General features: G+C 41.1%; 1 protein-coding gene across 8 annotated transcripts in view; it reads left to right on the forward strand.

The window, feature by feature from the left end:
• ARHGEF10 (Rho guanine nucleotide exchange factor 10) overlaps positions 1-25,314 on the forward strand; it is a 192,144-nt gene that overhangs the window by 145,372 nt on the left and 21,458 nt on the right. For 7 of the 8 annotated variants that reach the window (XM_084624281.1, XM_084624278.1, XM_084624284.1 and 4 more), the window contains 2 exons: positions 11,796-11,938; positions 20,236-20,410. The exons of the other annotated variant lie outside the window; for it this stretch is intronic. In XM_084624281.1, coding sequence (XP_084480407.1) covers positions 11,796-11,938; positions 20,236-20,410 — 318 coding nt within the window. The remainder of the gene's footprint in view (positions 1-11,795; positions 11,939-20,235; positions 20,411-25,314) is intronic. 8 annotated transcript variants of the gene reach the window in all.

Raw genomic sequence — 25,314 nt, forward strand, 5'->3', positions numbered from 1 at the left:
AAGTATTTCACGTAATTTATCAGCACAGAATCAAAATGTCCCCTTTAGTTTTACAGTGTGTGTCAGTTTCCAGTCACAGACATCAGTTCAATGCACTAATAATTTGATGTATACAAATTAAAAGATTACACCAAAAAGTGAAATATTGGATATTTTCTAAATAAAAGCGTCTTGCTACACTAAGAATCATAAAATCATAGAATATCAGGGTTGGAAGGGACCTCAGGAGGTCATCTAGTCCAACCCCCTGCTCAAAGCAGGACCAATCCCCAACTAAATCAGACATTCTTAACTGCTTGCCCGTATTCAGAGAAAGGCAAATGCGAATCCCAGTGCACACTTTATGTAATTGGGCAGTGCGCTGGGGAGTTCCATGGGGTAAGGAAGGAAAAATCTTTCTTCCAGGCTGCATAGCCACTTCGCAGCTGCTATTGCAGGTTCAATCCTTGTTCCGTCCCACAAAAAACAGAATGGGCAGTGGATGTGTGTAGTCACAAATCCACCAGGTCTGCCTCATTCTATTTCTAGCCCCAAAATGATTCTCACCTGCCCCACTGCTTTCATCTGGTACAACACAAGCACAGCTTCAAATTGTCCAGTGTGTACAGATGCCCATTTGCGTTCCTGCAGGCCTGCCCCTCCCCCTTCTTTGCACCTACAGAACTTTTACCCATTTCACTGCAGTCAGAGCACACTGTGGCTGCAGGAAGGGGGGCAGGAATTGTCCCAAATTGTTCCTTTAAAGGGAAATTTAAAAGGCATGTTTAGCAAACTGAGGGGATGAAGAGGAGGACTGGGGAATTTTCACAGCCAAACTACCTCTCTTGCATATTTCTGTATGGACAACAATGTTTTATGTAACTAGACAGCCATTTGTCAAAATGTTTTTACTTCCCCATTGTAAATCAGCTAAACAGCAGTAAGTAATGAACAAAGGTAAAGGAACATGGTCTTCTTAAAATCTAATCAATTTCAAAAAGTGAGCTATAAGTAATTTGAGATACTACCTGTGCCTCAAACTTCTCCTAGTTTATTTTCCTGATGTTCTATGAAACAGCCACACAGACAAAAGGACATTGTCCTAACAGTACAGTCCTATTTTACACATGTGAAAGTAGTGTTACTGGGGAAAAAATGAAACTGCCCATAACAAAGCGCTGTCGTTATAGGCAGTGTGGGTAGCACTGCTTTTTATTAAGGTTGCTTGACACTTTTCATTGTAAGACCCTGTTTTCAGTTGCTTAAAACTTTGCCAAATTTTAGCTGTTCGGGCTGAAATTTTACATGCTGGGTATCTGATTGAGGCTGATTATTTATTTATTTTCTGCCAAAACAGTCCAGACATTACTGAGAACGAGGTTAAGGAAAAATACATCATTTTGCCCAGGCTACAAAAATCTGTGGCTCTTTCTTGAAAAGCTTTAGCTTCTCTATACTTTGGAGCAGAGACTTGAAATATGGCCAGAGGGTTGCCTTTATGGGGAGTAAATAGGGGTGTGCCTTTTGCCATCCTCATGTAAATCCACCAAAATTTGACCAAGTTATAAATCTTTGAAAAAATCACAGTTTGCACAAGAGACTTGGTAGAGCTTATTAGTTCAGTTCCCTTAAGATTCCATCCAGGCCTGGGGCTTAGCAGGACTTTCTATCCAATAGCAATTCCCGGCTGCTCTAGAACATACTAGGTCCAAGTAAAGGCAGTGGAACTAAGAGCAAGAAGCCTGACTCTCTTGTGCTTTCATTGACCCTGACCCTGCTGGGCCCAGACAGGCTAGAGGAGGAAGCTACCTGGTTTGAATGTATTGGGGGAACCTGGTGAAACAGGAAGAGGATATGGGATTGGATGCTGGAGGAGGGGGAAAACGGCGACTGGGAGTTGGGGAGAGATTGGGACTAGCTGGGACTGGGACGTGGAGCCAGGGAGAGAAATGAGGTGGTAGGGACTGAAAGCCAATGGGTGGAGGAAGAAGACTGAGATCAGATAAGGAGCCTGGGGAGTGGAGATTGGGATTAGCTAGGCAAAGAGACTAAGACTGGGAACCATGGGGGGAGGGGAGGGAAGACAGATCTGAAGAAGAGCCAGGGTATAGAGGTGAGAACTGGGATTCTCTGGGCACAGAAGTTTGGACAAGGAGTGTGAGGGTGGTGGACAAGAAACCTAGGGAATAAGAGAGACCTCCAGTGGGAACAGGGACAGTACAGGGTTAACTGGAGGTTGGAGGTGTGGGGAGGGGAAAGACAGATTGGACGAGAAGTCAGGAGGGGGGAAATGGCTGGGCAAGGGAACTGGGCATGGTGGGGGGGAGGAAGAGGAAACTTTTTTCCTCTTTCAGTTGTCATAATTCTACACATTAATGGTAATAGGTAGTAAAACTATTACAGTGTCTTGATTTTCAAGTTCACAATGTTACTTTGAGTTATTTCGAATATTTGAAATAAATGCACCAGTCACTTAGCAAAAGTTTTGCATTTTGCTTTAAAATTCATGCTAACTTGCTTCTCTTTTCTAGTTTTTCTTTTCCTCATTGAATGAAAGGGCAAAATTGTTAATCTCATTTGTATTATTACTTTGTGTATTGGCTTTGTATCATCGTTGTTGCAATTGAAAGGATGCTGTAAAGTAGCGTAGCACCAGCCTATGTGTCTTAGGTCATCTAATGACATGTGCCAGTCAACCATTATTGCTTTTTTGGTAGAATTACAAAATGAGAATTAGTGGATGGAGAAAAAGTGGTAAATGAAATACATATTTTGATTTTAATAAAGCATTTGATACAACATCTCAGTCTTACAATCAGAACTAATCCAAATCCATTTACGTATGAAAATTCTCAAGTGGATAGGAAAGGGACTGAAGGACCATAAACAAAAGATAATAAATGGCCAAGTAGGAAGTTGAAGGGAAGGGTGGAATTTATAGTGGGTTACTGCTGAGATCTGTATTAGGTCAAGTCTTTGACCCCATTCCTGCTGTATGATTTTAAACTAATAGGGCTCCACAGGGTGCAAATGCAAAGGTCACTCATGCAGATCCAGCTGCAGGACTGAGGCATTGTCAGGGAAGAGTAAAGAACCCATTAAAGAAACGGTGATGATCCTAAACTAAGAGAAGCTGTAAACACCAGTATAAAAAATCATATATAGGAAAGTAGAAGCATGGCCAGAAGATAATATTACAGTCCAACTTGGGGAGGAAAAAAAACAAAAATACTTAATGCATTGGTGAGATAATTATGCAAAACACAGATATTCATGGGATGCAGGCAGAAGAAACTTGGAAAGTGGAGATTTGGGAGTGATTGAACAGCCAAGTAGATGTGTTAGCTATGAGATATGGTAGCAGAAAAGGGTCAGTGCACATTTGTCTTGCATTCCCAGAGGCTTTGTGTCTCAGGACAGGAAAGTAACACTCAATTTTTATACAGTTTAGGTATGTTGCACCTGGAATATTGTGTTCAGTTTCAGGCACTTCACTGCCAGAAAAACGTTGACTTAGTGTGTGGAATTCAGAGAACAATAGCAGCAGTCATCCGGAGACTAGAAATATTGATTTATGAGTAAATAGTGAAAGAGTTTAGCTAAACAACCACTAAGTAACACCATGATAACAATCTGCCAACATTTGCAGGGGATTAACACCCAGGAGGATGAGGTATTATCCTGCAGAGTTAAAGGGGAACATAATGGGATGAAATTAGGAATGGGACAATTTAAATTCATAACAAACTTCCTGACAGTGAGACCACTCAGTCTGTGGAATAGTCTCCTAATGGAAGTGATGGGAGCCCCCTTTGTTTATGAGATTTAAACCTGGACTGAACAAAATACTGTTAACTGTATTTATATAAGTATTATAACATTCATAAACCAGTCGGAGAACACTTCAATCTCTCTGGTCATGCAATCACAGACATGAAGGTCGCTATCTTAAAACAAAAAAACTTCAAATCCAGACTCCTGCGAGAAACTGCTGAATTGGAATTCATTTGCAAATTGGATACTATTAATTTAGGCTTAAATAGAGACTGGGCGTGGCTAAGTCATTATGCAAGGTAGCCTATTTCCTCTTGTTTTTTCCTACCCCCCCCCCCGCCCCAGATGTTCTGGTTTAACTTGGATTTAAACTTGGAGAGTGGTCAGTTTGGATGAGCTATTACCAGCAGGAGAGTGAGTTTGTGTGTGTATGGGGGTGGGGGTGTGTCAGAAAACCTGGATTTGTGCTGGAAATGGCCCACCTTGATTATCATGCACATTGTAGGGAGAATGGTCACTTTGGATGAGCTATTACCAGCAGGATAGTGAGTTTGTGTGTGTGGTTTTTGGGAGGGGGGTGAGGGGGTGAGAGAACCTGGATTTGTGCAGGAAATGGCCCAACTTGATTATCATGCACATTGTGTAAAGAGTTGTCACTTTGGATGGGCTATCACCAGCAGGAGAGTGAATTTGTGTGGGGGGGTGGAGGGTGAGAAAACCTGGATTTGTGCTGGAAATGGCCCAACCTGATGATCACTTTAGATAAGCTATTACCAGCAGGACAGTGGGGTGGGAGGAGGTATTGTTTCATATTCTCTGTGTGTATCTAAAGTCTGCTGCAGTTTCCACGGTATGCATCCGATGAAGTGAGCTGTAGCTCACGAAAGCTCATGCTCAAATAAATTGGTTAGTCTGTAAGGTGCCACAAGTACTCCTTTTCTTTTTGTTAACTGTACAAGAGCGATGGACTAGCAGTGCTACTGAAAAAGATAAATACTATTATCCTGGTGTTGGCTTTATGTCCTTATCCATACTACAGGAAATACCTTGTATACTGCAAATATTGAGTTAGTTACCTAATCTTATTTACTTACTTAAGGCAGATACTTTCAGTGCCACCTATGTAGGTGACTTAAAAGAAGTTGGAGTCAGATAAAGTCTATGATGTTTTATATTCGACTGGAATCCTGCCATTTGATATGCAATATTGGTTCGTATTTGGAAAATACTGTTTACTGTGCTCACCATTTGCACGTGCAGCGAAGGGTTTTCCTAGGCATATGAAGATGCACTCTGTAATCAGAGGAAAGCAGGGATGAGCCCTAAAATAGTTATCCCCAGATGATGGGAAATGTGCTATTATTTGCAAACATCATTTTGCTTTTAAATCCATTGTCCTATCCTCAAGAAATTAAATAAATCACTCACCACTGTTCATATACCACGTGATATAAAAATGTGTGTGCTCCACTGCACAAATAGACTAACAAACCCTATTCCCAGGGTTGTGCTGGCAGCATTATTGAAATCATCAATGGTGCTGCTGAGTAAGACAGGAAGTTACCAAACAAAAAGATGCATGTTAAATTCAGCTCAGTTGACAGCACCAGGAGCGGGGTGGTGGAATGAATGCAAGCTATAAATGGACATTTTGACAGGGAAAGTAATTTTTTAAATCGTGTTGTATCATACCAAGAACCGAGAATAAAACTAAATTATACAATAATACAGTTTGCCTTCAGACTATTACATGGAGAAAAAAAATGTTCCCCCACCCCAAGAATGCTGTTCTAGTCCCTGCTTGTCCCTCCCCACCCATCCACTGGGACCCGTGTCTCCCTCAGCTGGGGAGTTTCCCTTCTCTTACCCACACAATGCATGAATTGGTGATGCCAGGAGTTGAGTTCTCAGTGGACTCTGCTGTACAAAAGTAGATTCCCTGTTCACCAGCTCACAGCACCATTTGGCTCAGCTGCCCCTCCATCAGAACAGAAGGGTGGCTGGGCCAAATTTGAGTGGTGTTACAACCCCATTCACCGGGTTGCAACCAGCCTTTTGTTCCACCTACCTGATTTACAGGTGCAATTAGGTAGTTAAAGGTCAAGTATTACCACCTGTATCCTCAGTTTACTGCAGCATAAAACTGCAAAAATAATTATTTGTAGGTGCAAATGTTACACTGACAGACCCCTGTTGTCGCGGTCGGGATTGAACCTGTGACCTCTGGAGCTAAATGCATGAGCCTCTACTGCACGAGCTAAAAGTTACATGGCTGTTAGCTAAGGCTATAGAGGAGACTCATTAATCTATCTCTCAGTGGTCTCAGTGCCACTAGATGGGACTGAACACCACATCCAGGAGGTGTGTGGGTTACACAAAATTAGAGAATGATATTGAAAATCAAGCACATTGCACAAACACATTATAGCATCAAGACCATTGAGGTCCCAATCCGGCATTTTTTGCATACCCAAAATCTCACTGAAATGCTGAGTTTTGGATTTTCACAGAATGTAGATGTGAGCCCATTGTGCTATCAGTACCAATAAAAAATGACTTTTGGAAAGTAATTTTTGATCCACATAAATGAAGAGTCTCTGAAGAGAGTTTTCAGAGTAACAGCCGTGTTAGTCTGTATTCGCAAAAAGAAACGGAGTACTTGTGGCACCTTAGAGACTAACCAATTTATTTGAGCATGAGCTTTCGTGAATAAATTGGTTAGTCTCTAAGGTACCACAAGTACTCCTTTTCTTTCAGAAGAGAGTGACTACTAAAACCAAATTCTGTTAGGTCAAATTGGATTAAAGTTTTTTAAAATTTTGAAAACAAAATTAGTATCTGTAATGGATATCAGGTGGTGATCTTCCTTTCTATTTTAATGCATATATGACATATTACATATAGTGACTATATATGAAATTTGATCAAAATTAACTAAAGAAGGACTTGATTCTGCAATCCCTTATTCACATGAGTAGTTGTATTGAAGTCATCATGAGCACTAAGGGCATAATCCAGACACTTTCTGAAATCAATGAGAGTCTTTTCATGCCCTTCAGTGAATGAAGTAAGTGGAAAAGATATCCACTGTCTTCAGTTTATATTGAATCAGGCCTTAAATGCCTAACTTTTAAAAATAAATGATGACCCTGAAAGAAACGAGGTAGGAATACATTGGGAATCATTATACATTTCAGTTATGTTTTACACCAAATTCAGACATGCAGGAAATAAACAGACTAGTGCATTTATGTCTCAGAAGAAATGGTGTTGTCAATGAACAAGATAGTCTCTAGTTGAATTTAATGTGTGATTCATTTCTGAAAAGCGACTATATTAAAAAAAAAAGCAGCTTTTTACTCAGCAGATCTACTCGTGGTGCAAATTCAAAGTCTGTGTACTTTAGCGGACATAGTAAAACTATGCCATTTTTTACTGCTCTTACCCCTGAAGAAGCAAAATAGCTCGGGGACAGTGAACTGGATTCTGTTTTGACTTGCACATAATCAACGTAAATAGACTTCCAAGTGTAGGGCACTTGTGCATCTCTGTTATCTTCAAATTATGTCCTCAATTATACAGTTATTCAATCTCCACCTCAGTGCTTAATTTGAGGACAATGTGGTTGAAGTGAGGAAGGCACATGGCACTAAATTTTGTTATTATTGGTGGTGATGCCTGAGTCAGAGGGAACACAGATTAGCTTTACATCAAAGGTAGAGTTTGCAGGGCTATTAATTGGAAACACTCTTCTCACTCGTAGACTGAATTCATTTGATATGGAATTGTTGTGATACAATGAATACGGAACTCAGTGTCTTCTATACGAAGATACTTTTCAGATTAGAACCACATTCTAAGCATGTGTCAAGAACAGTAATATAGATGCAGATATCAGAGGCAATACAGTTTATGAGTGCCACAATTTTGTTTGGGTCCTGATTCTGCAAAGCACTTATGCATGCGTTTACCATTATTACTATTGTTGTATTACAGTGGTGTCCAGGAATCCCAGACAGGGATTAGTACCCCATTGTTCTAAACACTATATAGGCGGGTAGCAAAGATAGAGTCACTGCCCCAAAGACCATATAATCTATATAAGAGTTTATGTAAGTATATGCTTAAATTGAGCACATGTTTATGTGTTTTGTTGATGTCAATAAGTGGGCAATGTTACTGGAGCTCACACAGGCGACAGATAGGTATGCAAGTAAGGTGACATTTTCTCAGTGTAACCACACAGATATTAGAAACAACTAAATTTTATATATCTTATTAATAAGACAAGGAACATAAAAGGCAATAAGAAGAGGTTCTATAAATACATATGAGCAAGAGAAAGATGAAAGAAAGTGAAGGTTCGCTACGTGGCGGAGAAGGAGAGCTAACAATGGACAGTGTTAAGAAGGCTGAGGTGTTTAATGCCTATTTTGCTTCAGACTTCACTAAAAGAGATAATTGTGACCACATGTTTAACACAATTAATACGAACAACAGGGGGGAAAAACACAAGCCAGAAGAGGGAAAGATCAGGTTAAAGAATATTTAAATAAATTAGATGTATTCAGGTTGGCAGAAGCTGACGAAATTCAAGGTATTTAAGGAATTAGCTGAAGCAATCTCAGAACCATCAAGTGATCATTATCAAGAACTCATGGAAAACTGGTGAGGTCCCAGAGGACTGGGGAAGGGTGAACATGTATCTATCTTTAAAAACAGGAACAAAGAGGACCCAGGGAGTTATAGACCAGGAGCCTAACTTCAATGCCTGGAAAGATATTGGAACAAATTATTAAACAATCAGTTTGTAAGCACCTGAAGAATAATAGGGTGATAGCGTGGGGGAAATTGCTGTTGATCTAACCCCTTCCCATTCTGCGGCACAATCTATGCACTGTATGCAACATATGCAAGAGCTGTAACGCAAGAGGCCTACAGGCCTGTATCCTGTACGACTTGGCTTAAGCTAAAAGCATTTACGTATGCTAGGCTGTGGCACTTGACCCAGATAATGGACTAGGCCAATCTCTAACTAGAAAAGAACCAAAGGGCCTCCGGAAAAGACCCTAGCTGTCCATTATATGCACCCTCCACCCTGCAAAAGTCCCTAGTCAAAATGCGCCACAGCAAACCGCAGATCTGCATAATAACAAGGTGCGTCAGCACTGTGCTAATTATGAAACTGCCTTTCCATTATTCCTTATAAGGCTTTATTAATAATGCTTGAGCGGTGGGGCAAAAAAAAAACTAATAAGGAAATGCATCGTGTGGCTTGGATTTGGACCTATATAAGACTGGTTTTATAGGGACAGGAGAGAGAGAGAGACCAGGGTGGCACCTGCGTGTGATCATCTCTGTCTTCCTCTCCCTGCATGCTTGTATTCAATAAAAGGCCTCAGACTGTTTGAACCAAACAGATGGTGTGACTCATTTTCCACAACATAAGTAATAGCCAAACAAATCATGCCAAACCAACTTAATTTCCTTTTTTGACAGGACTGCTAGCCTAGTGAATAGCAAGGAAGCTATAGACTTGATATATCTTGAAGTTGGTAATGCTTTTGACATGGTCCCACATTAAATTTTCACAAGCAAACTAGGGAAATGTGAAATTACAATAAAATGGGTGCACAACTTGTTGAAAGAGTAGTTATACATGGTTTGTTGTCAAACTGAGAGGATGTAGCTAGTGGGATCCTGCATGGGTCTCTCCTAGGTTTGATACTATTCAATATTTTCATTAATGACTCGGATGATGGAGCGGAGAGTATGTTTATAAAATTTGTGCATGACCCCAAGGTGGGAGAGATTGCAAGCCCTTTGAAGGACAGGATCAGAATTCAAAATTACCTTATGGGAGAATTGGTCTGAAATCAACAAGATAAATTCAATAAAGACGTGCAAAATACTACATTTAGGAAAGAAAAATCAAATACACAAATACAAAATGGTGAATATCTGGCTAGGTGCTAGTACTGCTGAAAGGGATATGAGGGCTATAGTGGGTCACAAATTGAATATGAGTCAGCAATGTGATGCAGCTGTGAAAAAGGCAAATATCATTCTGGGTGTCTTAACAGGAGTGTTATATGTACGACCTGAGTGGTAATTGTCCTGCTCTACACAGCCCTGGTGAGGTCTCAGCAGGGGCACTGTGTCCAGTTTTGGGCACCACACTTTAAGAAAGATGTGGATAAATTGGAGACGGGCCAGAGGAGAGGAAAAAAAGACCAACAAAAGGTTTAGAAAACTTGACCTATGAGGAAAGTCTTGAGAAAAGAAGACTGGTTGTGGAGGGGATCTGATAAGTCTTCAAATAAGTCAAGGGTTGTTATAAAGAGGACTATGGGATCAATTGTTCTCCATGTCTACTGAAGGAAAGACAAGAAGGAATGAGCTTAATCTACAGTAAGGTAGATTTTGGTTAGATACAAGAAAAAAAACTTTCTAACTATAAGAATAGTTAAGCTCTGGAATAGGCTTCCAAGGGAGGTTGTGGAATCCTGTCATGGGAGGTTTTTATGTACATGTTAGATAAATACGTGCCAGGGATGGTCTAGGTTTAATTAGCCCTGCCTCAGTGCAAAGGGCTGGACAAGATGATCTCTCAAGCTCCTTTCCAGCTTTACAATTCTATGGTTCTACGAGAACATTATAGATGATAGTGCAGTATTGTGGGTATTTAATATTGAGTGTTCACAACAGAAATAAACTAATGTATGTGAAAGCTATTAAAATTATTATTTAATTCTATATGCGATTCAAAATGTAGGTATGAAAGTAGCATGCAAAAAATATTCAAAACAAGGTCATGTTGCTAAAAACAAAATCTCTGACAAAGCAATCTGCTGTGATTTCTTTAATCTTCAACTTCTGCTTCAAAAAGATGTCAAACAGCAGTCTGGCCACTCTGATAAGTGGTGGCATGGAGGCTGAAGCAGAAGGATACTGTATTCCTGATCTTACAACACGCATTTAGGCATAATCTAATTTTGGCCTGCTATATCCAGTCTGAATCAATTTCTGGATGGTTTGTAACCAGAATGAATTCTCCATAAAACTGAACTATACACAGAAGATATGGCACAAAATGAGTCTATAATTTCTTTTAAAATGCATTTCTGAAAGTTAAGAATCTAGTAGCAGAAAGTCCATCCCATCAAGTTTCTGATAGACAGATACTTTAACATGGTAGTAGAAGCTGTAGTAAAACTGTCATTGACTGCTTCATACATCTGGACTTCGAGCCTTGCTAGCACGAAAGGTCATTCATCTTGTAATAGGCCAGCTATGGGCTCCTTCTTCCTGGAGAACGACTATAGTTGTGTGAAATTCTCATAAATGAATGCTTTGAGATTTGGACTGCAGTTAGTGGAGAGTTAGATGAGACGAACAGTTGGGTTCTGCTCTGTAAAGCGCCACTTTGAAAATGGCAATGTGGTGTTCCATGTTAATAGCATCCAACTGAATACATATAAAATTTGCTTAAATACCAAACGAATAGGGTTTTTTCTGGCTGCCATCTCTTCAAACTCAGCATAGACTCTGAAAGTCCAACTGTGTTCTTTCCTTCTCATACATCATCACTACTTGTAAAGATACCGCAGGCCAGTTGGATGCTTGGTTGCACTTCTGCCTCCCCAAAGTCTTGAAATTGTGCCCTGCGTTACACCTGCACAACCCACTGATTTTACACAGGTCTAACTAAGGCCATAGTTTGGACCAGAGATGTTACACAGTTGTCAACAAGAAACCAAGTGAGCTTGCAGTGTCACTACTTGTATCCTGCATGTAGGGAAATGCTTTCTTGTAACTGATAATTTTTACTTTTACAAGTTTCAGGTTGATTGCTAGCTAGTCATATAGTAAGTCTCTGTGTTTGTCTGTTACTACTTTTGTTTTATAGATGCTAATAGCTCAGTCACTGCTGGGTGAGGCATACTGCTTTCCGAACTATTTGTTTTTAAGTGAATTTGAAAATCAAAAAGTACATTGTTATTGTGTGTAACATTTCATCTTGCTTCTTTTCTTCTGTAAAGATGGAGCCTGGAATTCAGACCCCCAGAAAGTAGTGAAATTAGGGGTTCTGCCAGTTAGAAGTCTACTCATGATGGAAGATACCATTTGGGCTGCGTCTGGTGGACAAATTTTTATAATCAGTACTGAGACACATACTGTAGAGGTAAATGCTTTTACAAGTATTATTTGCGTATTGTGCCATGAAACATTATTATTCTAAATAACAATGGGTAGACTTTAAGCATTAAAATTTGGTTCAGAGAACCTATAAAATCCACTGAATCCTCTAAGAGATGTAGTTTTGAGTTGTTTAACTTTTTTTCGGTTAGATTTCACTTTCTCTGCACTTTGAATTTCTCTTATATTGGCATTTGTTGCCAATATAATTTGTATGGATTTTTGGTCTGCTTTTTACCCCCTTAAATTGTCATGTAACTTCTGGAAACTGCAGGGTATTTTGTGTAAGGACTAGCTCTAAAAGCTAGACCCAAGAGAGCTGACAGAGAGAGTGAGTGAGTGCTGGAAATCAGCATGAGTTGTCTACTAATTTGGAGACCAGGACTCTTGGGGTACGTATATACAGTAATTGGGAGGTGTGGTTCCCAGTTTGGGTGGCCATATCTGTGCTAATTCGAATGCTGCTCAAGCTAGAGCACTAAAATTAGAACTATAGCTGCAGCTGCACAGGGGGTAGCTCGGGCTAGCTGCCTGACTACTATCCCTTAACGAGATGAGATAAGGAGCTTGGCTCGTTTAATCTAACAAAATGAAGGAGGAGGGGAGAAAGGGCTGCTCTCTATAAATACATCAGAAGGATAAACGCCAGGGATGGAGAGGAGTTATTTTATTTAAGGGCCAATGTTGCCACAAGAACAAATGGATATAAACTGGCCATCAATAAATTTAGCCTTGAAATTAGATGAAGGTGTCTAATCATCAGAGGAGTGAAGTTCTGGAACAGCCTCCCAAGGGGAGCAGTGGGGGCAAAAAACCTAACTCGTTTTAAGACTGAGCTTAAGTTTATGGAAGGGATGCTATGATGAGATTGCCTACAATGGTATATGGTCCATCCACGACTGCTGATAGCAAATATCTCCAATGGACAGAGATGGGACATTAGATAGGGAGGACTGTGAGTTACTACAGAGAATTCTTTCCTCTGTGTCTAGCTGGGTGACCTTTCCCATATGCTTAGGGTCTAACTGATCACCATATTTTGGGTCGAGAAGGAATTTCCCCCCAGGTCAGACTGGCAAAGACCCTGAGAGGAAGGGGGTTTGCCTTCCTCAGCAGCATGGGGCATGGGTCACTTGCTGGTTTGAACTAGAGCAAATGGTGGATTCTCTATGACTTGAAGTCTTTAAATGAAGAGTTGAGGATTTCAGTAACTCAGTCAGAGGTTAGGGATCAATTTCAGGAGTGGGTAGGTGAGGTACTGTGGCCTGCAACATGCAGTAGGTCAGATGAGATGATAATGATGGTCCCTTCTGGCCTTAAAGTCTTTGAATTTATGAAACACCCTGTATGGCTAGCTATGGCTCGAATGCAGTCTGTAGGCACTGGCTCAAGCAAAGCTACTGGGCAGACAAACCCTGAAAGACAAGCTTGGGTCCAGGCAACAGTTCTGCTTCTGTGCAGCTAGGTGTGGCTTTTTGCCTTGTGGAGACTTCTTAACACACCCATAATCCTCCCTGTCTTCTCTCCTCAGCCATCAGTAAAATCTTCCTGTGTCTGACTGTGGCAGGCCAGTTGAAGCAGTGAATATACTTGGGGGGTATGGGGAACTTCCATCACAAGGCTGATTGGCCAAGCACCAATGTGGAGTGCTCTCTCCAAGTGATCAGTTCAAATTAGCAACAATGAGTGAAGACTTTTGTCTGACAAAAAGTCCTTGGACACGGTTTCAGCTTTTTTCACATCCTGAGGGCTGTCAAAGGAAAGGAGGGAGTCACGCAGCATGTTCCTCCATATCTTTCTTCCCTTCTCCCTACTGCTCTTTCCTTGTTGCAGGTTTATATCGCCACACACTCTGGGACCCAGCTGTACACTGCCTCAGTAGGCTCATTAACATTCCTCTCACAGAATTGCTTGGGCCAAATTCTTACATGATTTGCATGTAGCCAAACTAACATCATTGATTTCAGTGGAGTTGCATGTGTGTGACCGGGAGGAAAATTCACTCTAGACTGTTCACTTAGGCTAGCTGTTAGACTGGGTAGCCCAGTCCCAAAGTGCTGTTCCTCTTCACAGGTACAATGGCTAGTGCAGGAGCATCTGGCTGAAGAAGAAAGGATCTTTCACGTTTCTTTTACACTCAGAATAGGGAAAGGAATACTGGAGGATGAATTCCAGTGAATCATGCTGACTTCTGTAGAAAACCCTTCTTTCAAGACAGATGGAATTTCGAGAGTCCAGGCAGTTATTCAGGATTGCTTTGCCAAAGAGATTTACACCCTGTGCCTGTTCCAGATCTTCCACCACTCTATCGGGGGCATGGCTTAGTGGCCTAAACATAGGGGGCTTAAATCCTAACAGGAATAAGTCTTTCCTTCCCCCTGCCAGGAAGATACTTTATGTTCCATGAATTTTATGACATGGAATTCTTTCAGATGAGAGTCTGCGGAGAGAGCCACAGTCTCCTTGCTTGTGTGATTTATTATAAATTTTGTTTCACTGTTGATCGTGGTTCTCCTCACTGTTGTCTGTTTGGTATGCTTGGTAGCAGGATTCATGGCTTGGGAGGTGATAGTGAGTTTTCTACTTCCTTCTTTCTATAGCTACAGTTGCTGGGATGACTTGTTTGATCTGAGTGAATGCTCCCACTTTTCAATTTTTTTCTATTTTGTCTTTCTTTGAACATTTTTTTTGCTTGTGTGCATGGTTCCATGTGGTTATGGGAAAGGTGAATTGGTGGGAGATTGAGGTGAACTACCTATGGGTAGGAACCTTTACAGGACATAAGCCCTGGGATATCTGAAGCTCTTAAACAGCTTTGGTAAATCCCCTTGTCTCTCACTGAGACATGCCCTGAGTGACTCCTTTCAATGAGAGGGGACGTGAAGGAGGAATGAGCATCCTCTACCCTGCAGCAAAGCTTCTGCTTTAGCTGGATAAGAATGAGGCAGCTTGGATGCACTCAGCTGGTAATATTGTTAAAGCATTCCTCCAGGGCAGAGACCAAACTTCCTGGGATAGGATGCTGTGCATCTGTACATCACTAGTTCATGTGTAGAAATGATAATGCCAAATCCTCATCCCACACCTCTTCCTGATGAGGCACTGCCTGCCTTTTAGGGATCTTATTTTCATATATTGCCTCAGCCAGCAATCCATGCCTTTACTATGTGTGGAACTCCCTCTCCTCTGAAATCTATCTTACTCCACCTCTCCCTGCTTTTTCAAAGCTCTCTGAGCCTTCATTTCTCATGCTGTTGTTGTTTTTTTTTTTTAAATCACCACTGTTGGCCCTTTATATATTTCTGTTGGCTCTCATTCTCCACCCCCTTTTTTCTGTATGGATTGGGCTCCCTCAAATTCATTTTGTTTTAATGTAAATATGTTTTAATGTAAATAATATGTTTTAATGGTAATGTTTCAGTGTGTTTTTGGAAATGGCACAGTGCCCTGAGCCCCTTGGCAAGGGATACTTTGGAAAGCAAGGAATTGCTGTTGCCTAGTGTTAAGGATCCCAGTACACATTTTGCCCAAGTGTAGGGGTTTGCCCTTGCCCACTACTTTCTCTCCCCCTAATGTACTATTTAGCATTCTGGGTCCTGTTTCCCTGCAGACCTCCCACCAAAAGGTGGCAGCATTTCAGTATTGCTGTTGGGTCTAGACCCTGATCCTGTGGTTATCTCTGTGCAAACAGACTCATGCAGGATTGGGGCCTCACTTGTAAAATATCCCAGTATTTTATGGGCTGAAAGTCACTGTGTAAATGAAAAATAATCCTATTTTTCAAGACTTGGCTAATTATAGACAAACTACTTTAGTTTGGAAGATTTAAGTGGAATGATCTGAAATGTGTTAAACAAACAGAAATTTCCTGTGTTTATGTTGCCCAAATATTGTAATTTTTTTAAAGTATCAAAAGTCAATCACCATTTCATGAACAAAGAGACCCATTATGTGGAGCTTGCTATGCTTGAGAAACCATGGTTCAGTTTTTGGCATAGCTATTTAGGCCTGGAATCTCAACTGAGTTTGCACTGTGCAAGTGGGCAACCTCTGAAAAGAAAGAATTCAACTATGCAATACACTGTCAAAACAATAGTGGGCCATGTCAGGCTCCAGTGTTGGAAAGACCGATTGTGGCATCCAAAATGTGTTCTGCAGCTCTGTTGTTGCTATAGAGTTGGAACAAGAGAGTCTGAGGGAAAAAAACCTGGGCTTTGAATAGAAGGCAGAGAGGGAATGCGCTTATGAAAACTCAAGAAGGGGAAAATGTAAAATGCTAAACTGAGAACTTGTGATTGTTTACATAAAGATTGAGGATAGATCCGGTTTTGTCACTCAATAGTTGCCCTGCTTGTTATATGAACTAAATTCTTTAAAGATAAAAATCAACTACTGTATTTCACATGGGCAATGCAGTCGATGTAGATGCCAGCAGCTACTTTCAGTGAAATGATTTATGCGCTGGCAAAAGAATGTCCAGGTTTTCGGTACATTCCTGCTCCTACTCAAAATTAGAAGACCATTTGGTTGAGAAGAATGGCTTTTTGTGCATGGCAATTGATTTTTTTCCCTAAATGTCTCAGATAACTGTACAAACAGAAGCACACACTATGTGGTAGTTTAATGAATTAACTGGTAAATACAGATGAGTTAGAGACTCTGATGTGAATTGTTTGCAGTTGTGCTAATAGAATCATCTTCCTGCTCATGGTCAGAGCAGAACGCTTCAGAAATGGTTCATTTTTAAATTTTATGTCATTAGTTTAATTACCTGCCTGATCCAAAGCCAGAAGTCTAGAAATGAGCTTTGGGCTTTGGATCAGTCCCTAAGAGGATTTAACAACACACATTTGACATTATAATAATTGTGTGTGATACTATAAAGCAAAAACACATTATTTTTGAAGCCATGATTGTCATGAAATTTTTACATGTACTATGGATGTATCAGGAAATTCACTCATAAGAAGGATGAGCAGCTTTCCTAGGGCTCTGCCGGCAATGTGACAAATGAGGGTCTCCAACTCTTGCTCTGTTAGACAAATGATCGATTTATCTTTTTAAATTGTGTATCTTATTGAAGAAAAACTGAGATGAGGTAAGATAGACAGTTTAAAGAATGGGAAAATGTATAATACCATGCGTCATTAAGTGTCCAGTTTTTCTATGCTACTTGAGTAAAAATGTCACTTTAAAATTGTAGATATAAATGCATACAGCAGAGATGCTCTCCGTGCCTTCTAGAGTGTGGTCACTAGTGAAGGCCAAAAGGTAATACAGTTTGACTCACCAGAATTGAGAATGTGAGCATAACTTAACAGGCAAAGAGACACCTTCTCTATTCATTTACTATAATCTGTGCACTTGAGGAATATTACAGTTCCTTAACAAAAGAAGAGAAAAAAAAACTCCCCCTCAAAACCCACTAAACAGCAATCATGAAAATAGGAATAAGAAGATAAGATAGACTATATTCTCCTCTGTTACACTGATGTGGGTCTGGAGTAATTCTATTGGCATAAGTGGAGTTACAGTTGTCAGGGATGTTGTCAAGTAATGTGACAAGTGACTGAAAGGAAGGATGACCCATTGGTTAGGACATTAGTAGAGGAGTTGGGAGACCCAGTTTCAATTCCCTATTCTCCCACAGACTTCCTGAGTGATGTTGGGCAAGTCACTTAGACTATCTGTGGCTCAGTTTCCCATCTGTAAAATGGGGATAATAAAGCTTCCCTACCTCACAGGGGTGTTAATGAGGATATTTTAAATTGTGAGATGCCCAGCTACTGTGGAGATGGGGCCCATAAAAGTACCTAAGATAGACTGAGAGAAGAATTTGGCCTGATGTGAGTGATCTTTGAGAAAGGTGTGGATTGGATGCTGACGCTAAATTACCAGAATGTAATACGATCTGGTTAAGAACCATAAACAGGGAACGTTTATTTTTAAAAGTGAGAATAAAATTGAGAGTGTGTCTCGGTATTGTGAGACATAGAACAGTTATATACTTGTAAATCCTTGAGGCTGAATCCATGCAGGGGAAGTATTTGTCATTTATGCATTACAATGATTCTTTATCGTATGAACAGCTCTGTACACTCCAGTAAGCAGCCTGCTGGCACAACACATAAAAAACAACAACAATCTGTTACTTCAAAGACGATTCACTTATAATAGTGAAGAGGAAACAAGTTCCAAATGTTATAGCCAAACTTTGCTTTTAATGATTGAAGGGCTTCAATTACACATGAGAGTTCTCTCTCATACCTTAAAGACAGGACACAGATCAGGTCCTGCCTCATAATGGAAACCTTGCTGGAGCTTGGGGAGAGTTCTTGTAATTGGCCAGAGTGGTTACTTAATTCAGGAGTAATCACTATGTGACTCCAGATTAAAGTGGCCATGCACAATTTGAATAGTGATTATATTCTCTAGTAAACAAATTATCTCAGTTAAACTAGCTCTCCTGCATTTTGATCAATTTAAGAGTGACATGGGCTTGCTACGTACTCCTGTGAACCCGCTGGACACAGTGCAGGGCCTTGCCTTCAACAGAAGATGAGAGCACTCACCACTCTGGCAAGAGGCACCCATCATCTTAAAGAACCAGGCTCAGACATTACCAACATTTATAAAGCTCATACCTTAATAAAAAAGAAAGCAATAATATTACATAAGACTTACCTATTAATATATGTAATTGAGCAAGTAATGATGCCTTTAGATCCTTAAATAATCTACCTTTTAAAGATCAATTTATCCCTAATCTCGTCGTCCATTTTACTCAGTAGAAACAGAATTAAATAAAAGACCAGAAAGAAAATCCTTGATATTATTAATAGTATTTTATTTCTTTGGAAAAGAAATAAAAATGGAGTAATTGAGTTCCCCACTGAATCCTCCCAGGGCTAATATTTGTAAATCAAAGGTAATTTTAGCCTCTAGGATTTTAATCCTGTTTCACCTTCTCCTCCATATAGGGTGTCCTCTAAAGCAGGGGAGATTGAGTGAATTTTCCGCATAATGAAATGACTGGCAATGTTAAATTTGACCCTTCTTAATGTGTACTTTTGTTCAGATATTCTTATCTCAGGGAGGTCAGAATTTTCTCAGTGACAACAAAACCTACAGGGACATTTTGTTGTATATTTTTATGATTAGGTGCTAGGTTATGTCATAGCCACCAATCTTACACTAATAGGCTATTCCCTGCTATATATACTTAGGGCCATGAAAGACTGAGGCAATATTTTCAGTACATCATGATGATATTCAAAACTTAAAATTGTTCTTTCAAAAGAAATTTAATTGACTGGTTTGTTCAAAGAAAAGTTTAAAATAGGAGAGATTATTCATAGAGACTGTCTTTTAATTATGTCTTTGAACTGGACCTAGTGCAGGGGGGGCCCTAGTTCATGACTAGGGCTCCTAGGCGCGTTGGTAATACAAATAAAAATAACTATTAATAATTACAACAATAATGGTTGGATCACTATAGTCACCATTTGGCAGATTAGTAATGCCATTGTGTGAAGTATGAAAGAGATTGAGTTGAAGGAATTAGCAAGTGTGTGTGTGTGGAGACAGCTGGGCCCTTCAAAATGACGGGGAGTCTTTTCCCATTTACTGGGTAAAATGGTGGGCAGGCACAGAAACCCAGTCCAAAGGGGATTTAAGGCAACTGAAACTCCTAGCAAAAAGCAAAATGCATCCCAGGGAAGTTAAAAATGCACCAGGAGAAGTTACTGTGACTGATTCAGTCTCACTGCAGTGATGTTCTGTTCTGCCTTCCAAGTGAGTGTTTGTCTATACATTCCACCCAAACCCAGGCCATGTTTACACTAGGGAGTCGTACAAAATACCCTACTGGTGGGCGCTGTACTGCAGATTCAACTAACATGATGGCGAAAATAAGTCTCGGGAGCCTTGTCTGTACTTGTGTTCCCATTGGAGCTACGAAACAGAAATGCAGAATTCCTGTTAAGTAACAACGCTTATCAAATTCTAAATTCCCAGGATGTAATCAGATGAGGGGCTATAAAATTTTAGTGGCAAGAGCTTGGGATTCCCTATTTAATATTTATGCAGTTTTTTCCAAAACAAGTGGCAATGAAAACTAGCACCATATATGCAGCAGAGTCAGGACTTGCTCTTAGTGGAGCAATGGGATCAGGCAACCTACACAGAGAATAAAGGCACATTTCCTACTCTGAGAAGTTCATAAGTACAAATGAATGCTCTGTCACTGGTGAATCTGTTCTAGATCCTTTGTCTTCTTTGTAGCGCCATTTTGAAGCTCATCAAGAAGAAGGGATGGTGATCTCGCACATGGCTGTTGCAGGAGTGGGAATCTGGATTGCCTTCACATCTGGATCTACACTCCGCCTGTTCCACACTGAGACACTGAAACACCTCCAGGACATTAACATTGCCACTCCTGTTCACAATATATTGTCAGGTAACTGCATTCTACCCTCACGGTTTTGTTTTGGCTGAGTCACTCCCCTGTTGTTCTTCTACAGTATCTCATAGATGTGCTGGAAATGGCCCACCTGATGATCACTTTAGATAAGCTATTACCAGCAGGACAGTGGGGTGGGAGGAGGTATTTTTTCATATTCTCTGTGTATAAATAAAGCCTGCTGCAGTTTCCACGGCATGCATCCGATGAAGTGAGCTGTAGCTCACGAAAGCTCATGCTCAAATAAATTGGTTAGTCTCTAAGGTGCCACAAGTACTCCTTTTCTTTTTGCGAATACAGACTAACACGGCTGTTACTCTGAAACCTGTCATAGATGTGGGTGTGAACTAGAACCCTAGTTTCATACTTTTAATTGTATCTAGATGTCAGCTGTGCAGCTAGAGTCTATCTCTTTTGACTAGTTGGGTAGTGTGTGTGTCAGATCGTGAGATACTATGAGCGTTAACAGAAAGACAATCTATTAAGAAACTAAAGAGCAGGATTCATATAATTCAGTTCACTGTCTGCTTTTCAGAGCAGGGTATGCAATTAATTCCCTCCATATCTACCATCCCCATTACAAGACATAGAGAAAATAGTAAATAGCAAATAGGAGGCCAGTTGCGGGCTCCAATTTTGTCCTATTTTGTAGCACTGTACAAGAATATATTAAAAAGATTTGTTGGGAAGAGCCAATCCAGCTTTTGTAAGGGGAAATCATGCCTCGCCAATCTGTTAGAATTCTTTGAGTGGAACAACAATCATATGGACAAGAGTAGTCCAGTGGATATAGTGTACTTGGACTTTCAGAAAGCCTTTGACAATGTCCCTCACCAAAGGCTCTTAAGCAAAGTAAGCAGTCATAGGATAAGAGGGAAGATCCTCTGATGGATCAGTAACTGGTTTAGACAGGAAACAAAGGGTAGGAATAAAAGGTCAGTTTTCAGAATGGAGAGACGTAAATAGTGGTGTCCCCCAGGGGTCTACTGGGACCAGTCCTGTTCATCATATTCATAAATGATCTGAAGAAAAGGAGTAAGCAGTCAGGTGGCAAAATTTGCAGACGATACAAAACTACTCAAGAAAGTTCAGTCCGAAGCAGACTGCAAAGAGTTACAAAGAGATCTCACAAAACAGTGTGATTGGGCAACAAAATGGCAGATGAAATTCAGTGTTGATAAATGCAAAGTAATGCACACTGGAAAACATAATCCTAAATGTACATAAAAATGATGGGGTCTAAATAAGCCGTTGCCACTCAAGAAAGAAACCGTGGAGTCATTGTGTATAGTTCTCTGAAAACATCTACTCAGTGTGCAGCAGCAGTCAAAATAAAGCTAGCAGAATGTTAGGAACCATTAAGAAAGGGATAGATAATAAGACAGAAAATATCATAATGCCTCTATATAAATCCATAGTACACCCATACCTTGAATAATGCATGCAGTTCTGGTTACCCCATCTCCAAAAAGATATATTAGAATCCGGGGTGCTGAGAGCTATTGAAACAAAATTGTAAACCCTGTGTGTGATGGAAACCACTTCAAGCCAGGGGATGCTGCTGCATCCCCAGCACCCCTAGCTCCACCTATGATTTGAATTGGAAAAGGTATAGAGAAGGACAACAAAAGTGATTAGCGGTATGGAGTAGCTTCCATATGAGGAGATATTAAAAAGACTGGGACTTTTCAGCTTGGATAAGAGACACCTAAGAGAGGATATGCAGCAGTGCAAGTACGGTGGTACAGTACGCCGTACCAGCAAGATATTTATAGCCGGTACTGCGTATCGGAAAGACATAGGAGGAGCCAGCAGCCTCACGCCAGCAGCTCCTCTGGCGTGGCTGTGCCACCCTCTGCCCCCCGACCCCCGCTCTTCCATGGAGCTGCATCTCCTCCGTCTGTACAGCAGCAGCCCCGCTGGAGGACAGGGCTGGGTGGACAGGGCTGGGGGCAGTACAGCCACCAGAGGAGCTGCTGGCATTCTGCTCCTTTCCCCGCTGTGGTTCCCAGCGACTGTCATAGGCAGGATATCAGGCTAGGACTGTTGGTCTTTTCCAATGTCATAGAATCATGGAACTGGAAGGGACCTTTGAAGTCATCTAGTCCACTTCCCTGCACTCATGGCAGTACTAGGTATTATCTAGACCATTCCTGACAGGTGTTTGTCTAACCTGCTCTGAAAAATCTCCAATGATGGAGATTCCACAACCTTCCTAGTGCTTAACCACCTGGACATTTAGGAAGTTTTTCCTAATGTCCAACCTAAACATCTCTTGCTGCAATTTAAGCCCATTGCTTCTTGTCCTATCCTCAGAGGTTAAGAAGACCAATTTTTCTCCCTCCTTCTTGTAACAACCTTTTATGTCCAATGAACAGCTAGGGATTCCCCTTATATAAGGGAATCCCAGGGTGGCATAAAGGCACTGGCTGCCAGGTGCCTGGCACAGGGGCTGTTACAAATTGGCAGGCTAGCACAGCCCCAAGTCTGCTCAAATATATACCAGGAACAGAACCAGCCCTCACTTGCCCCGGAATTTGGGGGACTACAATGGTGAGTGGCTTACAGACAACTTTGACCCACCACACAGGGTTCCTGTGCTGAGCTTGACACCTAAGAGTCAGGATTAATTTTCTTGTTAGAACTGAATAGTTGATAGCACAATAAATTATACTGTTACATATGTCACTGTACATTCAATCTTTTCCTACAATAGGATATAAATAATAAAATCAGTGCTGAAATAGTCCACCTGATAAACTCTCAAAATAGAATAGCTTTGACCATATTTCAAAAGGGTACATGTATACACATGCACAAGTAACACACAGGCACCCTAATTTGTGTGTGTCCATTCCACTGTATCTGGGCCTTGAATGACTGAAAGCAAAAATGCATTTTTGCATTCATCTCTTTCCAAATTTGGGCAATTAGTTAGAGATTACTTTTCCTAATACTTCTTGGTTATAACTTGATGGTATCCCCACTGCACACCGTGACATGCAAAAGCAGCACTGCACACAGAACATCTACTCTTTATTTAACAGGTTGCTAGAATTACAGCTAATCCTTAATCATAATTTCATTAAAGGTAGCTATTCTCTTTTCTTACAATGACATCTTGGCATCTAATCCTATTCTGAAAACAATTATTTGTAATAGAAAGATTGTTTTTTTGCTGTAACAATTAAAGTGGCAACCCAGTTTAGTTTTTTTTAAGCACACATATAATTGTTTTACTACAGAAAATAAAAGGTTGAAGGCCTTACTCCAAATGTTCTTTTGTTTATGTAGGTTTCTTTCTACCCTATGGGATTAAGTTAATGTGTTAAACCATGTGCTCACATTCACAGCTACACAGCTACCAACAGTAAAGTTTGTAGATGATAGCAAAATAATAGTTTTAAAGCAGAGATTGCATGAGTTAGGAATAAGAAATGTGACCTCTGTACTGACTATAGAAATGCTTCGAAGGGTCTAGGATTCCTGAAAAGAAAGAGGGGAACTGGTTTTGGTAGCAGAGTTGGCAATTTAACAGGGAAAAACTAGTTTAGGAGAGGGCACTGGTAAATAAACTGGGAAAAATAAAATAATTACTAGAATATACTAGTGAAAATTACTGGGAAATATCTAGCAGTTTGATAATAGTTTTTCAGTATATATAATAGTTAAATAATATTGAAAACTGAAATATTAGTCATGATATGTGAAAGTTCCTTGAGAAAATACTGAACTAAAATGTATAGACATTCCGATGTTCAGTATTATATGACATATATTAATATTACGCCTCCTGCAGTTTTACTTTTTATTTGTACAACCCTAAATTAATCTCCAAATCTCCAACCTTATGTAACCACAATTTGAATATGTAACTACAATGAAGTGTAATGTGGTATGCACTAATGAAAGTTTTTAAAATAGAAAATACCTTGAACTGGAATTGGTAGTTTTTCCCATGGCAGTAAAAACCATTATTTTATCTGATAAAAAACACCTCTGGTATGCATGCTATCCCTTTTTGGAAAGTAAGCAGGAGGAGGTTTTGACACAAGCAGTTGATCAACACTTGGAAGAGACAAGGGGAGTCTTTTGCTGGGAACGTGGAAGGAAGCAAAGGGGAGAGACTTTCACTTAGGAAAGACAGTGGGAGCCTTGGGAGTACCAGGAAAGGGAAAAGCAATGGGAAGGAGGGAAACAATTAGAATAGGGTTGCCAACTTCTAATCGCACAAAACCGAACACTCTAGTCCTGCCCCTACCCTGAGGCCCCGCCCCCTCCCTGCCACTTCCTGAGGTCCCGCCCCTGCTCACTACATTCCCCCTCCCTCGGGGGCTCACTCTCCCCCACCCTCACTCACTTTTACTGGGCTGGGGCAGGGGGTTGGGATATGGGGGGGAAGGGCTCTAATGAGGGTGCGGGCTCCAGGGTGGGGCCAGAAATGAGGGGTTCAGGGAACAGGAGGGGGCTCCAGGCTGGGGAGTTGCAGTACGGGAGGGAGTGAGGGCTCCAGCTGGGGTGCAGGCTCTGGGGTGGGGCCAGGGATGAGGGGTTTGAGGTGTAGGAGGGGGCTCCAGGCTGGGGGTCGGGGCCAAGGGATTCGGAGTGTGGGAGGGGATTGAAGGTTGAGGCAGGGATTTGGGTTGCAGGAGAGGGTATGGGCTCTGGGGTGGAGGGGTGAGTTCTGGGGTGGGGCCAGGGATGAGGGGTTAGGAGTGCAGGAGGGAGCTCCAGGTTTGCGGGGGGCTCAGGGCTGGGGTAGGGGGTTAGAGCTTGGGGTTGGGACGCAGGCTTACCTTGGCAGCTCCCGGTCAGCAGTGCAGAGGGGCTAAGGCAGGCTCCCTGTCTGTCCTGGCACTGCGCTGCGCCCAGAAAGCGGCCAGCAGGTCTGGCTCCTAGAC

Source organism: Lepidochelys olivacea (assembly GCF_965140295.1).
Source record: "Lepidochelys olivacea isolate rLepOli2 genome assembly, chromosome: 3".
NCBI lineage: Eukaryota > Metazoa > Chordata > Testudines > Cheloniidae > Lepidochelys > Lepidochelys olivacea.